We start from the raw sequence: 25274 nt of genomic DNA on the forward strand, positions 1-25274 counted from the left end.
ACAGGAAACATTAAGTCTCAGAATGCACTTCTACTTGTTTGGCCAAAAAATCATATCTCAGATCAAAACTACTAAAAGAAAAAAAAAACAAAAACATTTAAAAACAAATCAACAATTTAGGAAGATGATTATTTAAAGGTATAGTTATTCATTCATTTATTTCCTATGTATTTATATGAACTCTATCAAGCTGTATTAGGCTTTTGCATTTTCCCTGTTAGAGATTTTTGAACACAATATAATTCTGGAAATCAACTAATATTTTAAGTAAACCCTTCAGGTGGATAAAAAGGTTTGAAATGCAGTCATTTAAAAAGTCATCACACAAGTGACCCAATCCAAATATTCTGTATACTTCCTGTTTATATTTCCATTACTAATGGCCTAACACAAAACTAATTGATTTATTGTAAAATATTACAGGTGGCAATGGCTGTTTTTTGAGGGCTTGGGTTTCTGTTAAAGCATATTTTCAAAACAAAGAGCACTGATCCTTGCAATTAGGTCAAGATCTTGGTTTGAAAAATATTGCTACTCTTAAGAGCAACTACTGCAAGAAAAAAAATAGCTTATTTAATAAATGATACTTTAAGAAGTTTAGTGGAATGCTGCTGGTGTGTTTGGCATTAATTATTAATAATTATTATCATTCTACATGTCAGTATATAACAAGGGTCAACTGTATCTAACACCCATCTTACAGATGCTTAAAAAAACCCCAGAAATTATGGACAGAGTGCCTGTAACTTCTGGACAGGAACATTAGGAACTGAAAAAGATCCTGATGTAGGGTCATGGTGTAACCTGTGTGTTTACACATGCAAACATGCAATTTACCTTCACAATCACCTCACCAGAGAAAGCACTTGCTTCCTTCCACACAAAAGTTTACAAAGCAATGTATTTTGTAAACCATAGTGTGAAATTTATGATGTTATACTGCAGAAACCTGCTTAGCCCCCAATTTACAATCCTGGCAATTGTATTCAACTCTGTCATCATAACTAATTACAGCTAACTGCAGATTACCATATTGCAAACTCTCATCTGTGTGAAAGAAATATGATGTTAGAAAAAAGAATCAAACATCCTGAGGGCTAATGAACAAAAATGCACTATTCCATCTTGGACTGCAAACCTGAACCCTTCGAATTGCTGCTGTAAAACTTCCAATTGCTATTTGTTGGCAAGTTGTTTTAGCCCCAAGTACTTACACAGTAAATCACCATTACACTAATACCATACCTTTGGCCTGAAACATATTAATCTTGGTTAACAATAACTGACATTTACATTACCAATTCAATTCAGGCATTGTGGTGACTAAACATATATGCAAGAGCTTCAGGGAAAAAAGTTATTAGTTTTCAATGTGTACTTACTTTTCACTGAGAACAATTTTGAAGAAACATTATCATCAATTCTTGTTATAATCTTATAACATAAACATTCAAATGCTAATTGATCTGTAAAACATTTGACTTGGAGTAAAATCTGCATTTGTATCTTGGGTGCAGTTAACAGTACAACATAACAGTTCAGATATTTTTCCAAGATATATATATCTATGTATTTTCATCTGGGACTTTTAAAACCTGTGTTCTTAGGAAGGAAAGAAAACTGGGAATCTGAAATATTCTGAAGAATGTGGCATCAGGATATGACCAATAATACCAGATCCTTCCAGGAGAGGGAGGATGGACGTTTTCCAGGCATTTTTTTTGTTTTTTATATTTACTAAGGCAATAAATACCCTTGGTTTAAAAAAGGTAGGTTGGGTTTGCTCTTCTTTATTTAGTGTCTTTCCCCAGCTTTCAAGCAGAAAACAAGTACTTAATGCATTAAATCTGTGTAGCTCCAGAAGCAAACATATCCCTCTCCTTATACCCACACATATAATTGCAGTACAGCACAAAATCCATTTTGGACCAAGGATTTTATTTCAAATTCAGAGCTCTCTACCAGACTCCAAATTCATCCTGAAATGCATTATCTTTAGTTTCATATCTAGGAGGAAAATTAACACGGTATTGGGGTTTAAATATTTTTTTTCAGTATTATTTACAAGACAGTGCCAAAACAAGATAGTGCAGTTCAAAAGCATTAATATAAATACAAGGCATTTGATGTGTTTTTTCGAGGGGGGCTTTATGTTCAGATTTAATAAGTTGCCCACAAAAATTCTTCAAGTAACAACAGGTATTTGAGTTCTGAGGAAAATAGGATGGATTACATGTATCCCATGTTGCTTTTTGTTTCCCATCTTTTCTTGGCTTCAAATCTGAAACAGAGCACAAAACTCACATTAGAAATGATGAGTGTATGTGTTTCACATATTTCACCACATTATTCTTAACAACAACAACAAAAAAATCAACTTGTTTTTAATACTTTAATAAAGACATGAAGACAAATATAACCATACAACCATCACTTTATTTCTGACAAAGCCTCTGTAGTTAAGTCTGATACACTCCTAAAAAAGCCCACCAAAAACCCAACAAGGTTAAACTAAACAAATAAGATTAGCACAAGCCTATTTCAACTAAGAAAACATTTAACTGAGATTGCATTGTACACACTTAGTGCCAATGAAACCACAAATGTTTAATTCCATACTCAAATGACTTACCCCCAAGCAAGCTTCTTTTTCTTTTGAGCTTCTTGGGCAGCCTCTGCTTCTTGCTTGGCTTTCACAAAGTTGCGGCAAGCAGCAGCTTTGGCAATTTTCACACCAAGCTAAGACATGAAAAGGAACAAAGGAAAACTGATTAGATGCAAATGGCTCACATGAAATTTAAGCCTCACAAATTACTTGGTCTGATATTGTTTCTGAAAAGTCAATAGATACTAAAATATCTTTCAAATATTAGGCTGATGATGCACTATTAGACTGGACAAGCAAGAATGTGTCCCGAGGGAAATACAAAGGCGAAGGGTCCTGGGGCAAGCAACCCTTTTCACCAAATCCTTCATTTTCATAAACAAAAGCAAAGGGCAACAGCCCACTGGATCCTTTTGCTCGTTTGTTTTACACAGACAGACATATCCAAATACACAGTCTCCATTACTGGGACCAGCCTGTGACCTCAGCTATGCTAGCACAATAGAATCAGGTCTTACCAGTACCCAACACACCCCAAAAGACACTTGTATACAGGAAGAGCTGCTGACACCACACATTTTTCAGTAGAACCACTACATATGTATTAATCACTCTGTCCAAAGAGAAATTATGCAGTGTCCTTGTGTCTATCTCCACTTTACAAGCTTTTAGATTGCTAGGATATAATATGCCAGCTTTCCATATAGGTGAATACCACTTCCATAAACCCATGCAAACTGTGAGAATTAACTGCACTTTAGTGAATGTCAGGCACAGGAGGGAAAGGTGGGGAAGAGTGAAGCAAAACAGAGGGAAGACGATCCAGTGAACTATGACCAGTTTATTTCTCTTAATCAGCTTTTGTAACTTGTAGCTACATTTTGTGGTTGCTGCCTTGACTTGACATTATGAGTTATGAAGGAATTCATTCTCAGAAGTTACTGCTATTCTCCAAGACAAGCATGCAATTCATTTACCCCAGACTGTTACAAACTGATGTGGACAAACACGTTTTCTTTCAATCCACACCCAAATTTACTGCAATTAGCACAGTTTCTGACTGGATATTCTAAATTCCCCCCAAAATGTCATGGGAGCATCAAAGAATGGGGAGACCCAAGGGGAAGAATACTCTTTAGCACATTGGCTGAAGTTCCACTATTAATGGTAATATATTGAATAATCTGCAGCCTCTATGCAGACAAATATTTACTCTGAGAAATGCTTCATCCAGGTAAAATGAGAGGAGTCAAGAACACACCTGCAGGCGTAGATGCACTGCCACATGTACATCACAACTATCCCATCAAACACACAAACACACAATAGGTAGGGGATCATTTTGTGAACAAAGAAAATAAAAAACCCAAACCAGCATCACTACAAACTCTTCTATCTTATGGTCCCCTCAAGGTTCAAATATGAAGCAAGCAGGTTTTCTGCAGCAGCCTTTGAGGGAAGGCAGCAAGCACAACATCAGCTTGTGCTTTGTTTGAGGCTCTCAATGCTGGCAACACAAGCAGTTAGGAGCTGAGCCTAACAGTTTAAAAGGAAAATAGATATGCTCATAAATGTAATATTTAAAAAGGAAAAAGAATGCTGGACAAGTTTCTTATCCACTAATTGCATGTATTGTAAAGTCATAAATATGTACCTTTGGAATCATCTTTATGCATGAAATACTGTGACCAGCTACTTCAAAACTTCTATATTATCTACATACTTTCCCCCTGAGCATTAACATTTTTTATTAACAGTAATTCAATGCCAACATCTGAACTGCTAAATTTCAGGTCAAAGACTAAAACATAACATTCTTTTATTTGCACTGTCACTTAATATTTAAGGGCAGCTATTAACCTTAATATGATTGCAATAAAAAATGCTTAAGAAAACTCACCTAAAATATTCAAAAAATGTTTACTTTTAAATTGAAACAGGAGTAATTATTAGTTTAAACAATAGAGCAATCTGATGGCTGAAGTCAGTCAGCAGAACCATGCCTTTATTAGAGGTATTTTACCTCCTAACCCACTTGAAAATTAACTTTTATTGTGTGAGGAATAACAGAATCTCCTTAAAATATATTCTTGTGGCCTATTGAGCACTTATACACATAGAAATTTACACAAGTGGGCTCTAAATAAGCGCTGAAAAAAATCTCTATCTGCAATTTTTGGAAGACAGAAGGAGTTCTTCCATCTTTGAAAAGAACATAAAAAAATGGTCTAAGATCCTCTGCAGTGTATGTGGAAGTAAAGGCAAAAAAAATTTGCAGCATTATTATAATTTCTAGTGTACATGAGTCAAATTTTCAAGACACGGAAATGAATGTTGCATATAAACACACACAAACATTTTAGTTAGATTAAATGTCTTCTGTTCCCACCCAAACCCAGGCACACATCTTCACTCCCTGCCCCCCCCCAGAAGAAATGCATAAAAGCTTGGTCAATGGATTTTACATTTAAAAAAAACCCAAAAAACCCACACTAACATTTCAGGTCATCAGATAACTCAATAAAATACAATCTTAAAAGAAGTAAGAAAGCATGAATAAAAATATATACAACAATTTCTTGTGTAGTCAAAGTATCAGCATTTTCCATATAGAACATCCAATATTTTGCTGCATTTTAATTAAGGTGTCTAAACATTATCACAAAGAACTGCAAATTGGTCAGAGCACGCAGTAAGGAAAATTAAGCTCTAAAGGCTTTTTATCACCATATTTCAGGAACCAAGGGTGTAAAATGTTCTAATTTGGGATATATTAAAAGCCATAAAAGGTCTTTCAAAAAGATTAATGGTACTTTGCTTGGATTTAAGATAAGGGCTTTAGCTGGTTGGAAAAGCAGGGCCCTGGCTAGACCCTTGAGGCATTCATCTTTACAGCCACTTGGAAGATTTGTAAAAGCGTCTGCATAACCTCAAGCAAACGCACTGCGACATTTTTTTTAAATTCCTTTCAATTTTACAGGTTTAAAGTGTGTAAATCATACTGGGTAGTAAAGCTGATAAAATGGTTCATCCTTGTAACACTACATATATGTGTATTTTGAGACAAACTTGAAAAACAACTTAGTTTCGAGAGGGCAAAGCCTTTTCCATTTTGAAGCTGACCAATAATCGTGTCAAATATCTTACTCTAGATGTTTAATGTAGCATAAATGAAAATTTCCTACTCATCTGAAATTGCTACCTTGTTACAAGTAGCTGAAGCTTTGCTTCTTTTTGAACACTTTCAAGGCGTTTATTTAAAAATACCAATTATCATACTTAAAACTTTTTATGGAATAACAGGTCTCTACGAAAAATATTTATGCCATTCTCTTTTGTTCTTTAATTAAATGAAAACAGATGTTTTCTGAAGTAAAGCGGAACCATTACTGGAGTACTTAAAGTGTTAAGGTCTTTAATTTTTATATCAGTTTGGTCTACAATTCCTGATTGTCTTTACTCAAGCTCAACATTAATGTCAAGCAAGTTACCTAGGAGACGAAAGAGATCAAAGAGACAAAAAACCCTCAAATGTCTGATTAATCAAGCCTGCAAACAGCTTATTTCTTTTAGCCTGCATGCAAGTATGAAAATGAGATTCTGGGAGCCGTACATTGTGCAGATTTGTTCATTCTTATCAGAACAAAGCCAGCGGCAGCTTATTTCATGGATCATTGGCACTGTCATCAGTGCTACACAGAACGGGTGACAGCTCCTCATTTTGAGGCTTGAACAAAATTAGCAAAAAGTCGGCACAAATTAGCCTCTCATCTTTTTAGTAATATGACATTATTCATTTACTTTTTATCCAATTTTTAATTTTTTCCTTGTCAGCTATCCCTTTCTAGTGTTTCTTGCACAGCATCATAAAACACTTTTAAAGCAAGCAAAGAAATGGCTGAAGTTGAAATAGAATGTAAAGTTCAGGCAGAAGAGTAAACATTTTTATTAAGTTGCAACAGAACGTACTGTAACTTCCAGAAAACTTCCTTGCAAATCAGGACATTTAACATTAAATATCACAAAGCAAAGACTTGTCTTTAAGATAGGACTGCAAAATGTAAATGCTGAATGATACAAGTACTGACACAACGGATTCAAGAAATATTGAGGTATGAAATATAAAATATTAAACCTACAAAAGCTCCAACAAAACATCTATATTCAAACAGGTCCTGAAATATCCTATGATCATAGCAGAGAAGCCAAACAGCCTTTTAATATAGTGTTACAGTTTCTCATCAAATATGAATCTAGTTATTTCAGGCTTGCCTCTAGCAATGATTTTCTCCTTTTATGTTATGGAATGTTATCCATTGCTGACGTATATAAAATATATAAAGCAAACAAGAATACCAAGTGGATTTTGCAGTGAAAATTGTCCCCTTTCAATGATGTGTTCAACTTCCCCTGTAAAATACTTTGTAATACCTTTGTTGTATTTTTATGCTGTGCATTACAACATCAAATTATATTTGGATGACACAGTAATGGAGCAAGGACAGAAAACTGTTCTAATATTAAGCTCTTTGCTAGACTTAAACATTTAAATTCAAGTAACTTCCTCCATTCACGAGAAAACACAGCATTAAAAAATTAACCATAAGCTGTTAGATGCTTTACAGAGCCCCCTTATAACAAAGGCAGTTTTAAAAAAAGAACTGTAGTACTGTTTTCAGCAATTTCTTTATCTCTGTTCTTCTAAGTAAGAAAGCTTATTAACAAGCTTTGAACTTAAAATCACATTTACAATAATGTGCCATCAACAGTTTTATAAGCTAATTAGAAAAAAAGATTAATTAATGACTGGCTGCTAATAAAATGGCAATCATGAAGAAAGAAACCAAGGGTGCTAAGCTTCAACTACCACCAATTAAGAGCTAATTACAAACAAATTATATATGTGTTTTGCTGTGGGCTTTAATTTACTAAAATGGTTTTAATTAAAAGAGAAAACATGCTGATTAATTGAACTGCAGAAAAAATCTACAGTATAAACTGTGCTTTGTCTGTCTCTTTAATTAGACTTGTAACATCTGAAATCTTTTTTTAAGGTTTGTTAAGGAAAAGATATACATAATTAAGGGAGCATAAGAATGTAATTCTAGGTGATAACCCTGCCATGTTCCAAAGGTTAAAAGAAAACCACCTCAATGAAGAGGAGTATTTGGGAGCACCTTCACCAAGGTAAGAAATGAAATCTTTCACAGATAAAAAAACCCCCCTCTTTTTTTTTCCCTCTTTTTTGGGAGGGGGCAGTTCTTCCACAAAAAGAGCTCCAAGTTAATTCGTGCTTGGTTACACTCCATATAAAATTGCATCATCTCAGGTACCTAAAAACACTGTGAGAAATTGGGAATATTGCACAGAACTTAGAAATTTTATTTTACCAACAGAACAGCATCAAGTACTGACTCCTGTCCATCCCTGACAGTAATGTCATCACAATCAATCACTTCCTACCCAGATTCTCACAGGGAAACCAGTTTCCAGAAAGGTTCTCACCAGTTATAACCAACAAACTGCCCTGTGTAATTCCCTTTCTAATTTATGTGACTAGATTACTTGCAGACAGGAGATTCTAATTGGTCATGAGAAAATGATCAAAATGGATGTATCAAATTTTAAGGACAACAGCAGGGCTGATCTTGCTGTAACATGAGGATGATATTCCAGTGAATAGCCAATTAATTTCATCAATTACAATGTAGATCTTTCATTTAACTTTGATTAAATACCAGTGTCCCTATAAATTGCAGCTTTTTAAGTCTTTCCCCCAAAATGCCAAAGCCACTAAGCCAAGTGCTTAGGAACTGCTGTCAAAAAGTCTGTACTATTTAGAGACTGACAAATGCTGCAGCAATTTAGCACACTAAATTACAAAATATTTGAAAAGTTACTTTTGACAGGTAAGTGTAATATGGTCAAGATCATTTAATCGTGTTCAAGTTACAGTCCTCAGGCTAATGTGTTCCTAGACAATGTGGCACCTACCTACCAGGCAGCTCACACAAAAAACACCAAGTGCAAATTTTGGGCTTTAGTCAGCTTACTTCTCACAATATTAGAGCCACAAGAAATCTGTATTCTGCATTTTGAGACACCAAACCATGATTTGAGCACAAAAGCACTATGAAAAAAACCCTCTTTCTCTAGGGGGGAAAAAAGCTTGAAAAATCTATTGAAGGAGTGGTGGTGGGGAACCTTTTAGGATTTTTTTGGTTTACCTATGAAAATAATTTTTACAAGTGTCTCTCCAAATTGAAACTGATTTATACCACAGTGAAATTACCAGATATCTGCACATACCATCCTTACTCAAAGGGATAAACACATCCAGCTATGCACAGTCACAGTGCTGTAATTTATCAACATTTATTCTTTAAAAAAATCTAGGTGGATTTCCACTAACACAGTAGGAACAATTTAATTACATCTTAAGATAGAATCCCAGATTTTTACAAAGCATTAAAAAGTTGACATAATTCCAAGTGTCTGTTCCCAGCTCCACATCCCAAGTACCTGCTACTATTAGATCTCAGCTATCCTACCCTAAGGCATCACCAAAAAAATCATGTCATCTCAGCCCAGATAAGTGTTCACATAAACTTTATTCTCTTAATAACCTTCATTCTAAAAGGCTCAGATTTTTTTTTGGGTAGCTCCTTCATTAACATTTCTGTTGGCATCTCTGAAGTTAAGTAAGTCATCCTTAATGTAATGCTCAAACAATAGCTTTAGGTATGCCAGTCTACATCTTGAAAAGCACACCTATAAAAAAGTGAAGGACTCTGCCAATGCTGGAAGCCCTGGAATGTGATAACAAAGACAGCAACTGGATTCCAATAATAAACACTAACTGTGCAAATTGTACCAGGCACACTGTAATGAACTGCTCAGTTATTTAATACTAACAGTACTGTAGGTCAGGTATTAAAGAAATAATTCAGCAGCCTGTGCTTGAAGATCTACAGTGAATTAAGGAGTATGATCCACCTGCATTATGTTGTTGTCCAACACGTTTATCAAAGCAGTGTTGATCTTGGACACTGTAATTGCATCACAGCACTGAATTGCTCCAGCCAGAAACTGAAGGTGCAGTTACTGAAGGCCTAATTTATTCTCTACAGAGATGCCCATTTTTTTTTTTTCAAGAAAAACTTCACTCGTGTATAAAATAACAAAATCAAGAAGTTCAGGATCACCAGACCCCTCAGGGAAGCAGAGCACCCCACAAGGGATGGCCAAGGATGTCACAGGCAGAGATCTGCTACCTGGTGACTGACTACAGGAGACAAGGGGTAACACTTGGCAGTGAGGTTTGCCCAGAGATTAGACAAAATATTCAGCAGTGATTTATACATACAGATCATCTTTATAATAGAAAAGCTAACAAAAAGGGGAGAACACACCAGCCAGTCTCAAAAGCTACATATGAATCCATCCATACAGTCACCAGTAAATACAGCCTCATGCAGGAAGTATCCAAGTTCTAATTCTCACTCCAAAGCCTTGATAGTACTGGATTGGGAAGCTTTGTTTTAAAATCAGCATTTGTGTGTATTTGTCAAAGCAAACAACAAATAATACATTGCCCAAAGCCTCATTAAATGCAGAGCAGTAGCACTCTCCTTAAAAAACCTGCAACAAGTACCACTTGGAAACCTGAAGACCCAAAACCTTAAAGCAGTACCATTTAGGTTTTCAGAATGTAAAATTCCATGATGCACTGACAGCTGCTAGATTATGCATATTGCCTAAGTCATCACTGATTCTAAATGAATCTGATTTAAAAAAACCTTTACTCACAGTGTCACAACGTTAGGGTATTGACAGCATCATTTTGACATTCCTTTGCTTTTTAGGACATGTTTTTACCATCTATACCCATCATCTGTTTATTTTTGGCTTCATTTTTCTAAATACTGAAGCTGCCCTATCAGTTTCACAGGCTTATAAATGTTATACATCAAAAATTAGTTTCACTTATTAAGGCAGGAAACGGCTTTAAGAACTCTGGGATCTGTGCCTCAAAGCAAAAGCTTTATCAGCAGGTTCCAGTCACTGCTTCTTGCAAAAGAAAATGGTGCCGATTAAAAGCCCATACACCTGATTTCAAAAAGAACACCTACCCACTGAACATTTCTCACATGGCTGCAAGGGGGGCTGCACCCCAAACAGCACACAGCTGCTTCTCACACACTCTCTGTGCCCAGCCCTGTAACACCGCTCAAGAAAAATGAAAACTATACATAGAGATGAAGTTGAGATAAAAGAACAATAATTCATCCATTTCTTACTCCAGACTTCAGAAGTGGTGTACTCCAATACAGCCACAGTACAGTTCCATTTCCTCACTTGCTCACAGAGCTGTGTTGCATTTGGAAGTTAAGAGGGATACAAATAGCCACATAATTTAAAAATTAACTCACTTCTTACAGGCATTGTATTTTTAAATGGACATTACTGTAAATTGCTAAGAAAAGAAAAGTAGCAATTGAATCAATACTATACAACATGAGAGCAATATTTTATTAACTGCATTTGTATACAAAACAATGATTGTTCAATCACCCTCTTCCATAATCAAATCCTCTTTTTATAGCTCTTCACTGAAACAGACACTGTTAGAACAATTTCCTTAGAAAAAAGTATTTTAAAAGCTCCATTAAAAAAAAAAAAGCTTCTGAAATTTACAAAGAAAAATGAATCTTGCAATGAGCAATGGAGCACATCTTTACAAGAGCAGAGACCCCCAGTGAATTCACATGGGTTCTGCCTCGACAGAACTCCTCATGAGAGATCAAGCCAGTCATTTGAGTTTTCCTTCTTTCAACATACTATTTGTTCAGATAAACCCACTTAACCAAAACCAAGTCAAGGCTGTGAATACTAATAATGTTTCAAGCATTTTGTTTTCAGAATTACAACATGCTAATATTTGAAAGTCAACAATTTGGAGCTAATGTTCCACAAATAATAATACACTGCTGTAGCACCTGGGATACACTAGATGTTGTATAATCCCATGGCCACCAAAATCAGATAACAGTTTATCATAAATATTACAAAACCTTAAAACTTCTCACATTAATTTGTTTTATAGTCAAACAATTTGCACTAGAACCTCAGTATGTTTTATTGATTATAATACTCCAACCACTTTAGAGGAGATGGGATAATGACATTTGTGAAGGAGAACAGCAAGTGTTTTTCATGTTGTACACATGAAAGGTAATAAAACAGTCAGAAGCTGGTCAGACTCAAAGGGAACATCAGGACACATTCCTACCACTGTCAATAGCTGTTATCTTTGCAGACTGAAGTTTTGTGATCCCTGGTGACAAGGCAGATAAGAGTCTAGTCATTAGAAACTGCCCTGAGTGACTAAATGGAGGAGTTTAATGATTTAGTAAGAACACTCACTGAGGAACAGTTACTTTTACCTAACCTCAGAGAACCTTAAGAACTGTATTTCCCACTTCAAAAGCCTCTGTTTTTAAAGCCATCACAATATTGTAATACATTGCATTAAACAGATTTAAATCTGCAATTTTACATTAAAGCTTAGTCTAAAACACTGTATTTAAGAAACATTTAAAATATTTGTATGAGAATGAGAAGCAGCTAAAATTTGTCTTTGCTTTCCTAATCCCTTTCTAATACCTTTGAATTTTGCAAGCATATACAGTGGACAGAAAATTCCCATTACTCTGTAAAGGTGGAAGAATATGCAAGATAAAGGAATGAAAGCAAAATTATATAATTATTTTTTACTATAAATCTAGAAGATGCATAGTTTAAATCATATTACTCAGATGACTTTAAAAAGATTGTTTCTGCACTCACTGAAATAGCATTTATTTTTTTCTTCTTACCTGAGTTCAAAACTATTCAACTATCTTTTCATCCAGATTTTTTCCTCTGCATTTTCTCCTCATGCAAAACTTGCAGTGGGTAAAATAGCCTGTGTGGACTTTAGCTATTTTTACTTCAGCTGCTACCACCTACCCTATGAGTACAAATTGAACAATTTCTTAAATTAACAGAGCTATCTGATAGATTCCTCACCAGTTTTAAGTACTCATTAAGCAGTACACACAGATTTAAAAGCATCCATTTTTGTGGCAAAGAAAGCACAGCTTTCATGAAATTACCCAGCTACACCAACAAGACAACATCTTGAAAAAATTGTGTTACTCTGGACTTGTTTTTATGTATGTATTTATACACTGAACAATTATGACAAGGAGAAAAAATATCCAACACAATTCTAAGGCTATAGCAGTAGTACAGACAGACAATCATCTACTCCCATTTTTCTTCAGAATTCTTCCAGCCATCAACTCCTGACCACAGGAATACACAGGAAAATAAGTACTGGCAAACAACTTGGGGTTCATATGTCCTTATTTGCTCTAGGCTTGCTAAATCTCTACCTGTCTTCAGGCTTCCCAAGCTTGTGGGTGAGTTAATGCAAAAAATTTTGAGGCACAGGAAACTGAGAGGAAGGGAACATCCTACTCCTATCCTCTTGCAAGATAGAGAAAAATCAAAAGCTCAACAGAGATGACCAGACAGCAACTCCACTGAGCTGTGGAGTGAGTAGCAAGGCTCTAAAGCAAGTTTACTTGGGACAGTTCATGGCTGCATTTTCAATTCTTATATACAGCCACAGCTGTCCAAGCATAGCTAGAGCAGCAGCAAAGTCCTTCAGTCACTGACAGAAATCAGCTCAGGAAAATCTGCTGCAAACAATCTTCAATGAGTGATTTACTCATGACACTTTTAGTCCAGATGTGCAAAACTAAACTCAGTTTTTGTTAACAGCCCACTTACCTCACGAATGGCTAATCTGTCACTCAGCTCCTCAGCCTTGGCAATGTCACCTTCAGCCACACACTTCTCTATGCTCAGTTCAAGGCCAGACTAGAAAAAAAAAAAAAAAAAAAAAAAAAAAAGTAAATGCCTTTAGAACAAAAAGAACATATTTAAAGGGAGTACCTCCTTTCTAAAAATATTTCTTTCATAAAATTCTTTAAGACACTGCATAAACCTGTAATTTCTGTGCACCACAAATCACTCTGTCTGTGTATTGTAATGGACAGTACAATTAAGAATTCACTGAGCACAAATCATTGCATTAGTTCCACCTTATGTGCAGGATAATACTATAGGTTAAAAAAATTACACGGGCTAGTTTATGCCTGTCACAATAAAATTTCATCTGAAGATCTGGCTTATCTTTTCCATCCCTGGAGCTTTCTAAACAAAATGTGAAATATATGTGTCAGGTAACATGAAGAATGGCAATTACCACTGTATCGTTACAGTTCTAAGATCTTATCTTTACCCAAAAAAACAGAGTTCTGGCACAAAGCCACTCCACTGTGCTAATAAATTAAAAAATTCTAGCAGCCCTACGGAAAACAATGAAAAAGCTTCAGGATTTAAAGATTTCAGAGGTAAGCATAAGTGGTTTAATGGCAACACTTACAAATAACATAACAATAAAAAGTAACCATTTCCTGGAAATTATAATTGTAAACTTTGGTGGAATACAGAAGGGTAGCACTGACTTCAGAATTTCACAAAAAAACTTCACTCTCATAACAAAAGACAATTTACAGCCTCACTGGTTTTAAATACTAGTGAGGCCAAAGAAAACACATTTGACAGTTCCATAACATTCACTTTTTAAAGAAATAAAAGTGCAAAAGCTAATGGAATTCTTCAGAAATAGTGATCTGCAAACACTGCACTTAAATTATTTCAGATGGTAAAAAAAAAAGATGCACAATCGAAAATTGCAAATTATGGCAAATTCTGTTAAGGTGCCTTTTCTGAAAATAATGAGATGTATCTTCCTCTAGTGATAATATCCCTGAAATTACAATGAAACCATCTGCATTTGAACACTTTGGGCCTCATTCCAGATCTATTCTGAGCACTCTAAAGATAACTAAAGAGCCACCAAAAGTAAGAAGTAAACAAATCTTCATGATCTGCATGTGGAAACTTATGTAAACAAAAAATACTAAATGTATCATAAAGGAAGCTAACTGAATATTTCATGTAATACAACTTACACAGAACTTTGTAAGAAATACTGTAGAGCCAACAGTGCTACCAGAAACTCACAATATAGTGAGATTCTTAACTTATCCATCATGTGTGTCATCTATTTCAGATATGTGTAGTTACACAGCAATATTTATGAATAGAATGTGTTATGGATCCAGTCAAAATGTATGTTAGGTTTGCTCCTTTAATTCTTGTAGCCACTGGTGTCAACTGAAGGATTTGTGTGACACATTTTTAAGTTAAAACACAATGAAGCAAAACAAAAGGCAAAGTCAAACAATAAATATGAAGTGTTCTGTCTCTCACAAGAGGAGAAAACAAAACCAGACAGGAAACAAGCCTGGATACTGTTTTAAAAGAAAGCACATCAACCATTCAAGGATATTTATTTAAAAAGTTCACAAAATTGTCCTTCCTCAGAGTGACTGTATTCTTTACTCTCTAACTGCCTCAGTTTCATTCCTATCTCAATTAAGTTCTTTTATTGCCAAATACAAACTGACACTTTGTAATAAGTCACCTTTTGTGGAGCCCTGCTGTACACAGGTGATTCAAATCTATCATTGATTCCAAAATATTGTGTAAGTTCTTTCCATTTGTCTTCATTTTCCAACTGCTGACTACTAAAAACAAACAAACAAACAAACAAGTCATTACTATAACCACTTCCCTTTCCACAACTTGTAATATCCTTTTCAAAGCTAAAACAAACTATTCTATTTGGCAGACATGGTCTTTTCACCCATTCAGTTTTTAAATGAAGTGAAATTAATTATTCCTTCCCCTTTGTAAGTGTAATTTCACAATCTTGATAGCAAACTGATAGCTTGCTAAGTCCTAAATTTCATTTAGGTTGAAAAAGGTCTTTGAGTCTAACCATAAATCTAACACTGCCAAAGAGGAAAAAGAAGGGAAGGAGCAGGCTGAACAGGAGCTTGTATGAAGGAAGTGAAAGACCATTAAAAGTATTAAAAATTACATTACATAATACATTTGTATTGATTTTTAAAATCAAGCAATCACTGACACAAATTCAGCCTGCCCAACAGAGACAATGAACAAATTTAAAAGATATTTTTTTACACAGTGCTCAAAGCTAAGCTTTGGCTATGAATGTGGTCAAGCTTATTGTAAGTTTTGCCTGCTACTAACAGACCTCAGGTAATCCCATTGACCTGGTTATACCTCTTAGCCACTTCATCGGTCTTGCTCTGTTTTGCTAAGGGGAAAAAAAAAGAAAGAAAAATCCAACATTACACAGTGATACCCCACAGCATCCAAAGAATTTAACAGAGCTCTAATTGGTCACATTCCTTTGAAAGATCAACACACTGAGATTTTTACCCTATGATCATGTGGACTTAAACCACTCAGTTGTAAGAAACTCCTGTAATATCTGTGAAGTTTTACAGAACTACTGAAATACACTTAATCGTTATAAATCAGTATTAACTCAGTAAGTTCTCCCTTCTTTTTAAGAAGAGGACAAATATATTGTTTGCATTCTACAATCTCACTACAACCTTGCAAGTGATGTATACAAGCAGAAAAATAAAATCCTAGATAACATCTAGAATACAATTCTTCATTTAAAAAAACACCAAAACATAAAAAACCCTCAAAAACCAAAACCACCAACCCCACAAAACAGCACATATTGATAGCAATTCAATTTGATAAAAATAAATTCTGTTAATCATAAAGAAAACACCTTTTCGGTGCCGCTTCCTTTTTCGGCATCTGTTTTCCTCTTTTATTTGCATTTTCATTTCACGGTGTCTCTTCTGAAGCTCCACAAATTTCTACAAGATTATGAAACAGCAAGTCAGCATTTTTAATTTTCTCCCATTTTTAAGAAATTACACAGAGAGATGCTTAATTATCCTAGTGCCTTGTGTTATCTATTACATCCCAATAAATTGAGACCATGTTATTCTGATGATGTTAAACTGGATTTGGTGTTAATCTTTCAACACCTCTCTCTGACTTTCTGCCCTTTCTACATCCCAGGCCTGTTCAGATCTGACAGTTCTCTCATGGGATGTGACACAGAACACACTTTTGCTTGTTGTATACTCCTGAGCTGTATCATGTATTTTAACTGCCTAGCTGGTAGTTTGCAATCCACAAATTAGTGACAGCATGGTCCTTGCACAGCAGGCTACCTACAATGACTGAGAGATGAAAATGGGCAACTGCTTTTTTGCCAATTCTTATTTTGAATACAAAGCCAAACACATTGTTTTGTTAAGAGGATTTTTTTTCTCCAGTCTCTACATGAAACTGGAAAATCAGGAGGTTATAAGGAACTCTTGAGTCTGGATACTTGCAATTAACCCTTACAGCAAGCAGCAGGGCACACCTCCCCTTCCCAGGTATGCAGCACCCCCACAGAGGCTGAAACACAAGTTTTATCTAACTGTATAGTTATGACAACTCCTTGCTGTGCTTTCAATAACCACCAAGCTACCACCTAATAACCTCCTTCCTAAATTCCTGTTCACCTTGCTTTAAATAATCTAAGGTTTGCATACTCTGATTATATTTTATCTAATTTCAGACCTGTACATTGACTATTCAACCCTGAATTAATTTAATGTAAAAATCAGCCATTTGAGTACACTGCATTATGCTCATTTGGAGACCTGCAATGATACATACATTCCAGATATTTACAGAAACTCCAGGAGGGCAGGTTTGAGGTTCACTTTCTTCATCTGTCACTGGTACAACAGGTTCACTGCTGGCATTATTCTCCTGTTCAGCCCCCTGAAGTCTCTCAGTATCTTCTTTTAAGCAGGAATCAGGTGTTTCTCCATCATCAGAACTTAGATCAACATCACTCTCATTCAGTCCTGGAGGTAACAACCCACTCCACATCTTCCAGTTTAAAAAAGTCCAAACTATTTCAAGTCACTGCAAAGACAGTTACCCATCCCAACACAAAAACAGCCTGCAGAAGAGAGAAACAGAAACAACAAAACACGTAGTCAATATTTTAGCTTATCTTACATAACTATCAATACATGTTTTAGACAAGCATTATAAATGTCCGAATATTTTCTATTTAAGAAAGAAGGCGACGACTTGACTACAGACACTACTGGCTGTTTTTTACCTCGTTACTTGTCCTTTAAAGCTGTGCCCCATACGTTTGCTTACAGTTTTCACTTTAGGGGTGACACCGCAGCAATCGCCTCCCGTGCCTTCACAGGGGCATCTTCCCGGGCCAGCGCACCCACCTCCCCTCACGGCCGGGCCGCGACAGGAGGAGCCCGGCCGGGGAGGCGACAGGAGGCAGCGACGCGGAGAGAAACGCGGCTCCGTGCCGGCCTGAGGCAGAGCAGCCGGCTCTCGCTGTGCCGCCAGTCCCCGCAGGGCCGGCGGCGCTGGCGGTGCTCGCGGAGCTCCCTCAGTGTCCCCTCAGTGTCCCCTCAGTGCCCCCGCACGGCCCCGCGCCCGGCGCCCCCGGCCGTGTTTACCTGGCCGCCATCTTGGCACCGCCGGAACACCCCGCGCGCGGATTGGGCGGGGCGGCGCAGCCAATCAGCGGGCGCGTTGGTCGCCATGGCAGCGGGGCGGGGCGGGGCGGCAATGGCGGCCGTGGCAGGCGGCTGTGAGGGGAGAGGGGCTGCAGGGGTAACGTGTTGGGTTCTGAGCCAGAGCCTCAGAATCATTTAATTTGGAAAAGGTCTCCAGGATCACCGAGTCCGATTTACGAATAACGCCACCGTGCCAGCCAGACTGGGTCCTTCCTTGAGCACCTCCAGGGCCGGTGACTCCACCACCTCCCTGGGCAGCCCGTTCCAATGTTTAGTCACCCATTCAGTGAAAAAAATTATTCTTAATGTCCAACTTAAATCTCAGTTGATGCAACAGAAGGTCGTTTTCTCTCATCGTGTGTCTTATTCTCTGGGAGCAGAGCCTGGCTCCAGCCTCCTGTCGAGGAGTTGTGCAGAGTGATGAGGTTCCCCCTTGAACCCCTTTTTTCTCCAGATTAAACACCCCCAGCTCCCTCAGCTGCTCCTCATCAAACTTGAGCTTCTTTCAGAAATCAAATTGCACAGCAATCCTTGCTGTCATAAAGGAATATGGCATCTCTTCCAACTTTGTAAGCCTTGTAGATAAGGCACACCAAAATGTTTATGCTGGGACAGAATGACGAGGCCCATGCTCTTCAAGAATTGAAAAATCCTTCCAAAGTTCCCATCAGTGCCTTGGATTGATGTGGGAAAGAGAAAACCACAAAAATGCAAAGTGTGTGCAGAGCAAAGGGCTTGTTTGTCTGGAATATTCTGTTAAACCTTGTCTTTTCAGCCTTCATAAGTGACACAAGTATTTTGGAGCAGCCTAAAAGTGATTAAGCAGAAAGATCTGGCATAGAAGGAGCAATAGGAATTATAGGAATAGGAGCAATAGGAAGGGAAGCACAAGGGAAAGATGAAGGGACAAGGCTGACATCACTAATACTGAAATGTCTGAAGGACAGGAGGTTTCCCATGTCTCAAATAATCTGAGAAGAGGAACTTTTGAGTGACAATAGAAAAACTGTATATCAATATGATAGTGAGACTTTTGAGAAAGGAAGTGCTGACCCCAAACCACAACACGACCCAATTGTCAGAAATGAGAAAGGGCCAGTGTTATGAAGATGGATAATCAGGAATATTGTTTTGAGTAGGAATTTCTTGGTTGATCCCAGCTTCTGGGATTGGCTGTGCATGGAAGGAAAAACTAAATCCCTTTTAAATCAGATCTTCAGATTGTTTTCCTTTTTATGGCATAATTTTGCATCCCTAGATTCATTTCTAAAATCAATTAATTCCGTAAGTAATCACTTTTTCATGAACTACATGTAAATTTCACACTCAGCTTGCTAACTAGATTTTCCTCTCATCTGGGAAATCAATTTTTAAGACTGTTATTTTATTTACATTGAATAATTGGTTGTATTTGGTACACAGATAACTGGTAATTAATAACTGTATTGATACTGGATATTCACTGCCATTTGTTCTAGCGAGTTGTTAGACCATTAGGCTGCAAGACATTTTCTTAATGTGACCAAATTTGAACACACTCAAAAAATTAAAAGGTTTGTGACATCTTTATGACCTGTAAATTTATATGGTTGGTAGGGATACATATTCAGAAGGCAAATTTAATTCCATTTAGCAATTTTTATCCAAACATCGTGCTCCTTATTTAGTATCCACAACCAATTTGTAGTAAGAATGGCACTGGTGGTACACTGTGGTCAAATATCCACATTGATTGCAATTTATAATTACAAATTAAATGTACTTATCATTTTAAAAGTCACATTTTCAGAATAATTTCCAGTCCTCCCACAAAAAAATTTTGACTTCTAACAGGTTCTTCCATAGGAAAAATGGTGGCAAGAGCTCCTGCCACACTTTCATCAGTCCAGAGAAGTATTTTTATTCACAAAGTCAGTTCTTGATGAAACTACAAAAGAGATTGTTGGCTACTTATCAGAATTTGCAACTTACTGCTGGGTTTTTGTGTTGAAATAATCTATAAAGTCTTTTTATCTGCAGAAGAAAATAGAAGGCAGCACAACCCTGTGACCAACCCTGATGTCCCCACATCACATTTGCTGCTCTTGTGGCCAACACTTGATTCAGTGTCAAATTTTTCTGATGGCAATTTTCTGTTCCCCGTTGAGCAAATATTCAAATAATCTGATTTATTTCCTTTTGGTCAACTGATCTAATTTCCTTTTTCACTTGAATTCCTGTCCTGGAGACCTGCCAAGCAATGACTCTCATGAATGAAACGAGTCATGCCTTTGAGATTCCTGTGGAACATCAAACTGGCACAACACAGTAATTACAACTTAGCTATTTCTGATGCTGTTATTAAAAATGGCTTGAACTTTAGAAAGGAGGACTACTGTAATTAAATGTAACATCAAGTTTAATTTAAATCTTCCAGGATCTATATGATTTGTCAGGTTCTAGGAAATTTTCTCTTTATCTCTCCCTTTACCTGTTGTTGGATATTTACAGATACTGCCACGAGTCCCAGTTCTGATAATTTTTCAGATGCATTTTGGGTTCTTTTTAAAACTCTCTTATGAATACCAGTCACAGTTCAGAGTCAGAGTTCAGATCCCAGAAAAGCTGGTGGCTGTGTATGTGCAGGTCCCCATGGCAGGTTCTCACAGTGCCATTCTCACATTTTCAGCCCAGCTGTAGAACACACTGAAAGCCTGAATCAGTTCTTTGGATGCAGATTTGAAAACATGTTTAGCTAATAACAAATACTCCTATACATGCTTATTCCACAAAATATACACAATTTTCTAGTGCAGAAATGAAATCTACTCCAACATAATTTTTGCATTATTATCTGATTTTTTAGCAGTAAATGAGGACATAAGAAACTTTTTCTTAATCAGAGAAATATGCCACATTCTATCCTTTTGAAACAGTGTTTTCAAACTGTGTCAAAATGATCAAGAACTGGATTATTCTTTAAACATAATAGGAAGGCCTTATTGTATTAGCAGATTACAGTCATTGTGTTGGTATACTATCTACCTTGTATTCATTTTTGCTAACATAATGAGAAATTTTTCTAGCATGGTTATATTTTAATACAGTAAAATAATGTTGGAAAGGAAAATTAGTATGATTTTAAAGAGAGATGTAAAGACAATAAAATAGCCTCTGAGTTTTCTTTCCTGAACTTTTAATTTGTTGCTAACTAAAAATATACTTTTTATCAATCCTTTGAAATAATTATAGTCAAATTAATATTTAAAGTCAGTTAAAAGGTTTACAGATGTCTTTTTTCCACATACTCTGCTACATAAGATCTAAGCAAGTCTGCCCAGATGTTTCTAAATTTTCTTATTGCAGAGAAGTACATAACTGATTAATGTAGCATGAAGCCCTGAGCTTTAATGAGAATATTTTCATGGCACCATTTACAATGTCCTTGCTCCTCTGAGGTTTGCATTTTGATGAAATTCTGACTGTAGAATCAGAAAGAATTGTCTGTGGTTTTAAGAATCAGCAGCCCCTGAACAAGTTGCTTTGTCTGCTCTATAAAAAGGCATTTCTTAAGCACTAACACACAGTGAGTATTCAGGGAGGAAGTAAGACCTGCTCAAAATTCCAGATTGAAGCTTGGAATATCTGTACTCAGTTCCCATTCCTGCCACAGGATTCCTGTGAGGAATGAACAAGGTCTTTTCAACTCTAGTGCCTCACAGGTGGGAGAGTTTTCATCACCTTTGTCTATTGTGAGCATAATCTCTGAAGGTTTTGAGCCCAAATATATCAATCCCAGTTTTATTGTAATGAATGCAAGATCTTTATGTGGGGTTGGGATCTTGGATGCATTTCTCTGGAACAGAAGAGAAACACCCTTCTGCCATATCACCAAATGGAGTAGCACCTGACTTTTTTTACACAAAAAGAGTCAGAAAGCAGTTTCCTTAACCTCTCTCAGAGTTTTGCTTTGTGTATTAATGGATGTTGTTTAAGAGTACAATAGGGAGTCTTGCAGCTCATGTGGAACTCAGATACAGAGCTAGGGCAAGATACTTAACCTCTCCTTGGTTTAGTTTGTGAAACAAACAACACTATTTTAACTGCTTTTTAAGGATATTAGAATTAATTAGTTTAGTATTTGTACTGCAATAAAGGTCTGTATAATTGGAAAGTCTTATAAGAATCTCATTTGTTTTATTTTTGTGTTGATTTAACTTTGAAGGGCTGATTTGGTGACTTTGTACTGTATTTGAAGTGTGCTATTGTTTCATTTTTATAAATAACAGCTGATTTTTCAAGCTCCTATAACGAACCTATTTAGTCTCTGTGTATGCCAATGCCCTCTACTGGTTTGAAACACAATCGCTTAGCAGAGGGTATTGCTGTTCTCCTTTATTGAGAAAACTGTAATATTTACATTATTTTCCTTTTGAGAGCAGTAGGATTTTGGTTGTGTAGCCAGGCTTTCTGTGAAGTGCAAGAAGCTGCACCATGGGCAAGCTGACACCTGGGTGACTCTTGTGCTACACGTGTGATTCTGTGCCAGTTTTTTCGTTGCTTTCTGTGTTTTTGTTTCCCTGGATTTGCTGTTCTTGCCGTGAAGGCTCCTAGGTAGCAATCCTGAGAGGGGAGAAAACACACACCTGAGATTTACTCAGTACAGAGCCACTGTGTAGGTGTTCCTTCAACACAATGGCCACCACTCCAAGGAGCCTCTCTGCTCTTCAGCCTGGTCCAGGGCCTTCCAAAAGTGGGGTGGTTGTGTTGGCAGGCTGTGATATCAACAACCCTTGAGGCACAGGAGCTGCAGAGGTAATGAAGTGCCTTGAGGGAAAAGTCTTGACTATCAAGGGATGGATCCACTCCCCCTGCCACAAACCAGGGGTCACGTGGCTGAGGAATGTGTATCCACAGATAGTGCTACCTTCAGAGAACTCTACTTACAGGTAAGTAACTCTTCTTTAAAGGAGGTATCTTTGTGTGGCAGACTGTTTATGGGAGCAATTTGAATTGAACTTTAAATGAAAAAGGCATATCTCTGTAAGTGGTAATAATTTTAGTCATCTCGCTGTGGCTAGGGGTTGTGGAATTCATTAGCACAGATTAACATATAAAGTGGGTGAGATATCTAATAGCAAACGTAGAGGTTTAGGGACCTTAATTCATCACTGAATGAACAGCGTGTACAGTATTAGGGACTATGAAATTTTTAATTTACACAAAGTGTCCAAGAATATAGGGAATAAATTTAAACCCAAAACAGATAATGGAGCTGTGCCCTGCCTAGCTGGCAAGTTGAATTGTTTTTACACTGAGTGAAGAAAGCTAATTATCCCAGGCACAAGGAGACTGCTAAAAATAATAAGATTATAAAGAATAATTTGCTGATATAATTACAACAAAATTGGGTACACACAATCGTCAGATACATGTATTGCTTGACCTGGGCGAGAAAGTGAAATAAATCCTTCCTCTATAGCCTTCGTAAATTTGTTTTTATCATCTCCAAGTGGTGTTTGCACAGGCAGCACAATTTGCATGTGTAATGTGGCTGTACAAATTGACAACAAGTAAATTATTCAAGGAAATAGGCTGGTCGTGGGTCTGAACTATCTCGCAAAGCCTATTCATTTTGAAGAATCACTGAGACGTGAAGCTCATACATCAACCATTTTCTGACAATCCTCAGACTTATTGTCTCCTAAAATGTCATTATGGCTATTATTTATGAAGCTAATTCATTTATTAATATATATTTAACTCTGACTTGTCATGCACCTTAGCAGGCATTCTGTGCACTGCATATTTTTGAATAGATGAAAGAGTTTTGCATGCTTTAATGATTACTGTAAGCTGCTATAGATTTATAGAATGCAGCTTTATTATCTACTTGCATTAATACCTTTTTGTAACTTTTTTTTTCCTTAAGGCCATCAAATATAAATGGCAAATGACATATCCAAAAGATTGTATAAAAAAAGAGATTTTCTCAGAGTTTGTTGAATTTTAGAATAAAATGAGGTAGCTAAATGTTAAGGCCTAACTCGTTTCTAAGAATCTATAATAATTATGTTGGGTTTTTGTGTATTTTGCTGAAAAATATGGAATAAATGATAAAAATTTAGATGTTTCCTGTATTTTTTCTCTTTGAGCACAAGTAGCCATCTTTTTTATACCAACAGGAATAGAGTTTGAAGGGGTAAAAATGTAGCAGATGGAAAATAAGTTTGTTCTGCAATAGTATACATATAATATAGATAATTTCCCTCATATAGAACACTCCTTAGGAAATGAACAGCACAGAGAGTATGGATTATGAAGTTGCCTATGGTTCTTGGATTTTTTTCATCTTGATTCACTTATCTTTAGGGCATACTAAAAGACATAGGGATCCCAGTAACCCTTTCCTGACATCTACACAGTGTCAAGAAACTAAAAATTGCAATCTGCTATGAGAAACATATTTGAGATTGTTCTAAATTGTATTACACAACAGAATTCAGATTAAACTTGTAATTATAGCAAACTGGCAAATTTAAATGCAGAGCTATTATGACTGTATGGTCCATTGGACTATTTTCAAGGGGCCTATGATCACTGTTGGAGGTTACTGGCCTGATTTGGAAGTTATGAGCTCCTGCTTGTGATGCAGATATCACCCACAAATTTGAGAAGTCACTTAGTGCTGGTACCTTAATGCTTGTTCCCATCTGTAAGATGAGGATCAGAAGTTTGCCTTGTTTCCTGATGGTGCAAAGGAATAACACATTGGGGTAAAAGAACTCTCTGGGTAAAGTTGTTCTTTGGTATTAAAATTAGGAATTGTCATGTTTTTCACCTGCTCCCAGGATGTGTTAGGTAATAAAAGCCATAGGATTTTGTTACTCCATGGAGTGGAGAGTCTATGACCAAGGAGGAATTTCATACTTTGTCATTATCTTTCCATCCTTCAGAGCTGGATGCTTCATGGCCAGAGCTATTTCACCTTAAACAGAAGAGCACTAGGAAGTTTTCAATGTCAGGACAAGGAGTCTTTGCAAAACAAAGGATTATGAACCCTT

The 25274-nt window shown here is 36.6% G+C and overlaps 1 protein-coding gene across 2 annotated transcripts; it reads right to left on the reverse strand.

Moving 5' to 3' along the window:
* Window positions 1-2131: 2131 nt before the first annotated feature.
* Window positions 2132-18274, reverse strand: FAM204A (family with sequence similarity 204 member A). Of its 2 annotated transcripts, none has more exons than XM_079312616.1 (8): window positions 18172-18274; window positions 17351-17642; window positions 16401-16491; window positions 15875-15908; window positions 15210-15309; window positions 13445-13534; window positions 2633-2739; window positions 2132-2281 (listed from the first exon to the last, which is right to left on the reverse strand). In XM_079312616.1, the coding sequence occupies exons 2-8, from the start codon at window positions 17567-17569 to the stop codon at window positions 2230-2232; spliced, it is 693 nt and encodes a 230-aa protein (XP_079168742.1). In that variant the 5' UTR covers window positions 17570-17642; window positions 18172-18274; the 3' UTR covers window positions 2132-2229. The 2 variants fall into 2 exon arrangements, with proteins under 2 accessions (XP_079168742.1, XP_079168741.1); XM_079312615.1 differs by having other exon boundaries at window positions 15210-15312.
* Between the last annotated feature and the right edge of the window lie 7000 nt (window positions 18275-25274).

Source organism: Erithacus rubecula, assembly GCF_903797595.1.
Source record: "Erithacus rubecula genome assembly, chromosome: 9".
Lineage (NCBI taxonomy): Eukaryota > Metazoa > Chordata > Aves > Passeriformes > Muscicapidae > Erithacus > Erithacus rubecula.

Bases quoted from the DNA above. Each gene is read 5' to 3' on its own strand.
- FAM204A (XM_079312615.1), bottom strand. From the start codon at position 17,569: ATGTGGAGTGGGTTGTTACCTCCAGGACTGAATGAGAGTGATGTTGAT. The intron at 15,909-16,400 runs GTGTTTTCTTTA...TTTTCCCCTTAG, and splicing joins AAGGAAGCGGCACCGAAAAG to CAAAACAGAGCAAGACCGAT. The intron at 2,282-2,632 runs GTAAGTCATTTG...GCTCTGTTTCAG, and splicing joins AAAAAGAAGCTTGCTTGGGG to ATTTGAAGCCAAGAAAAGAT.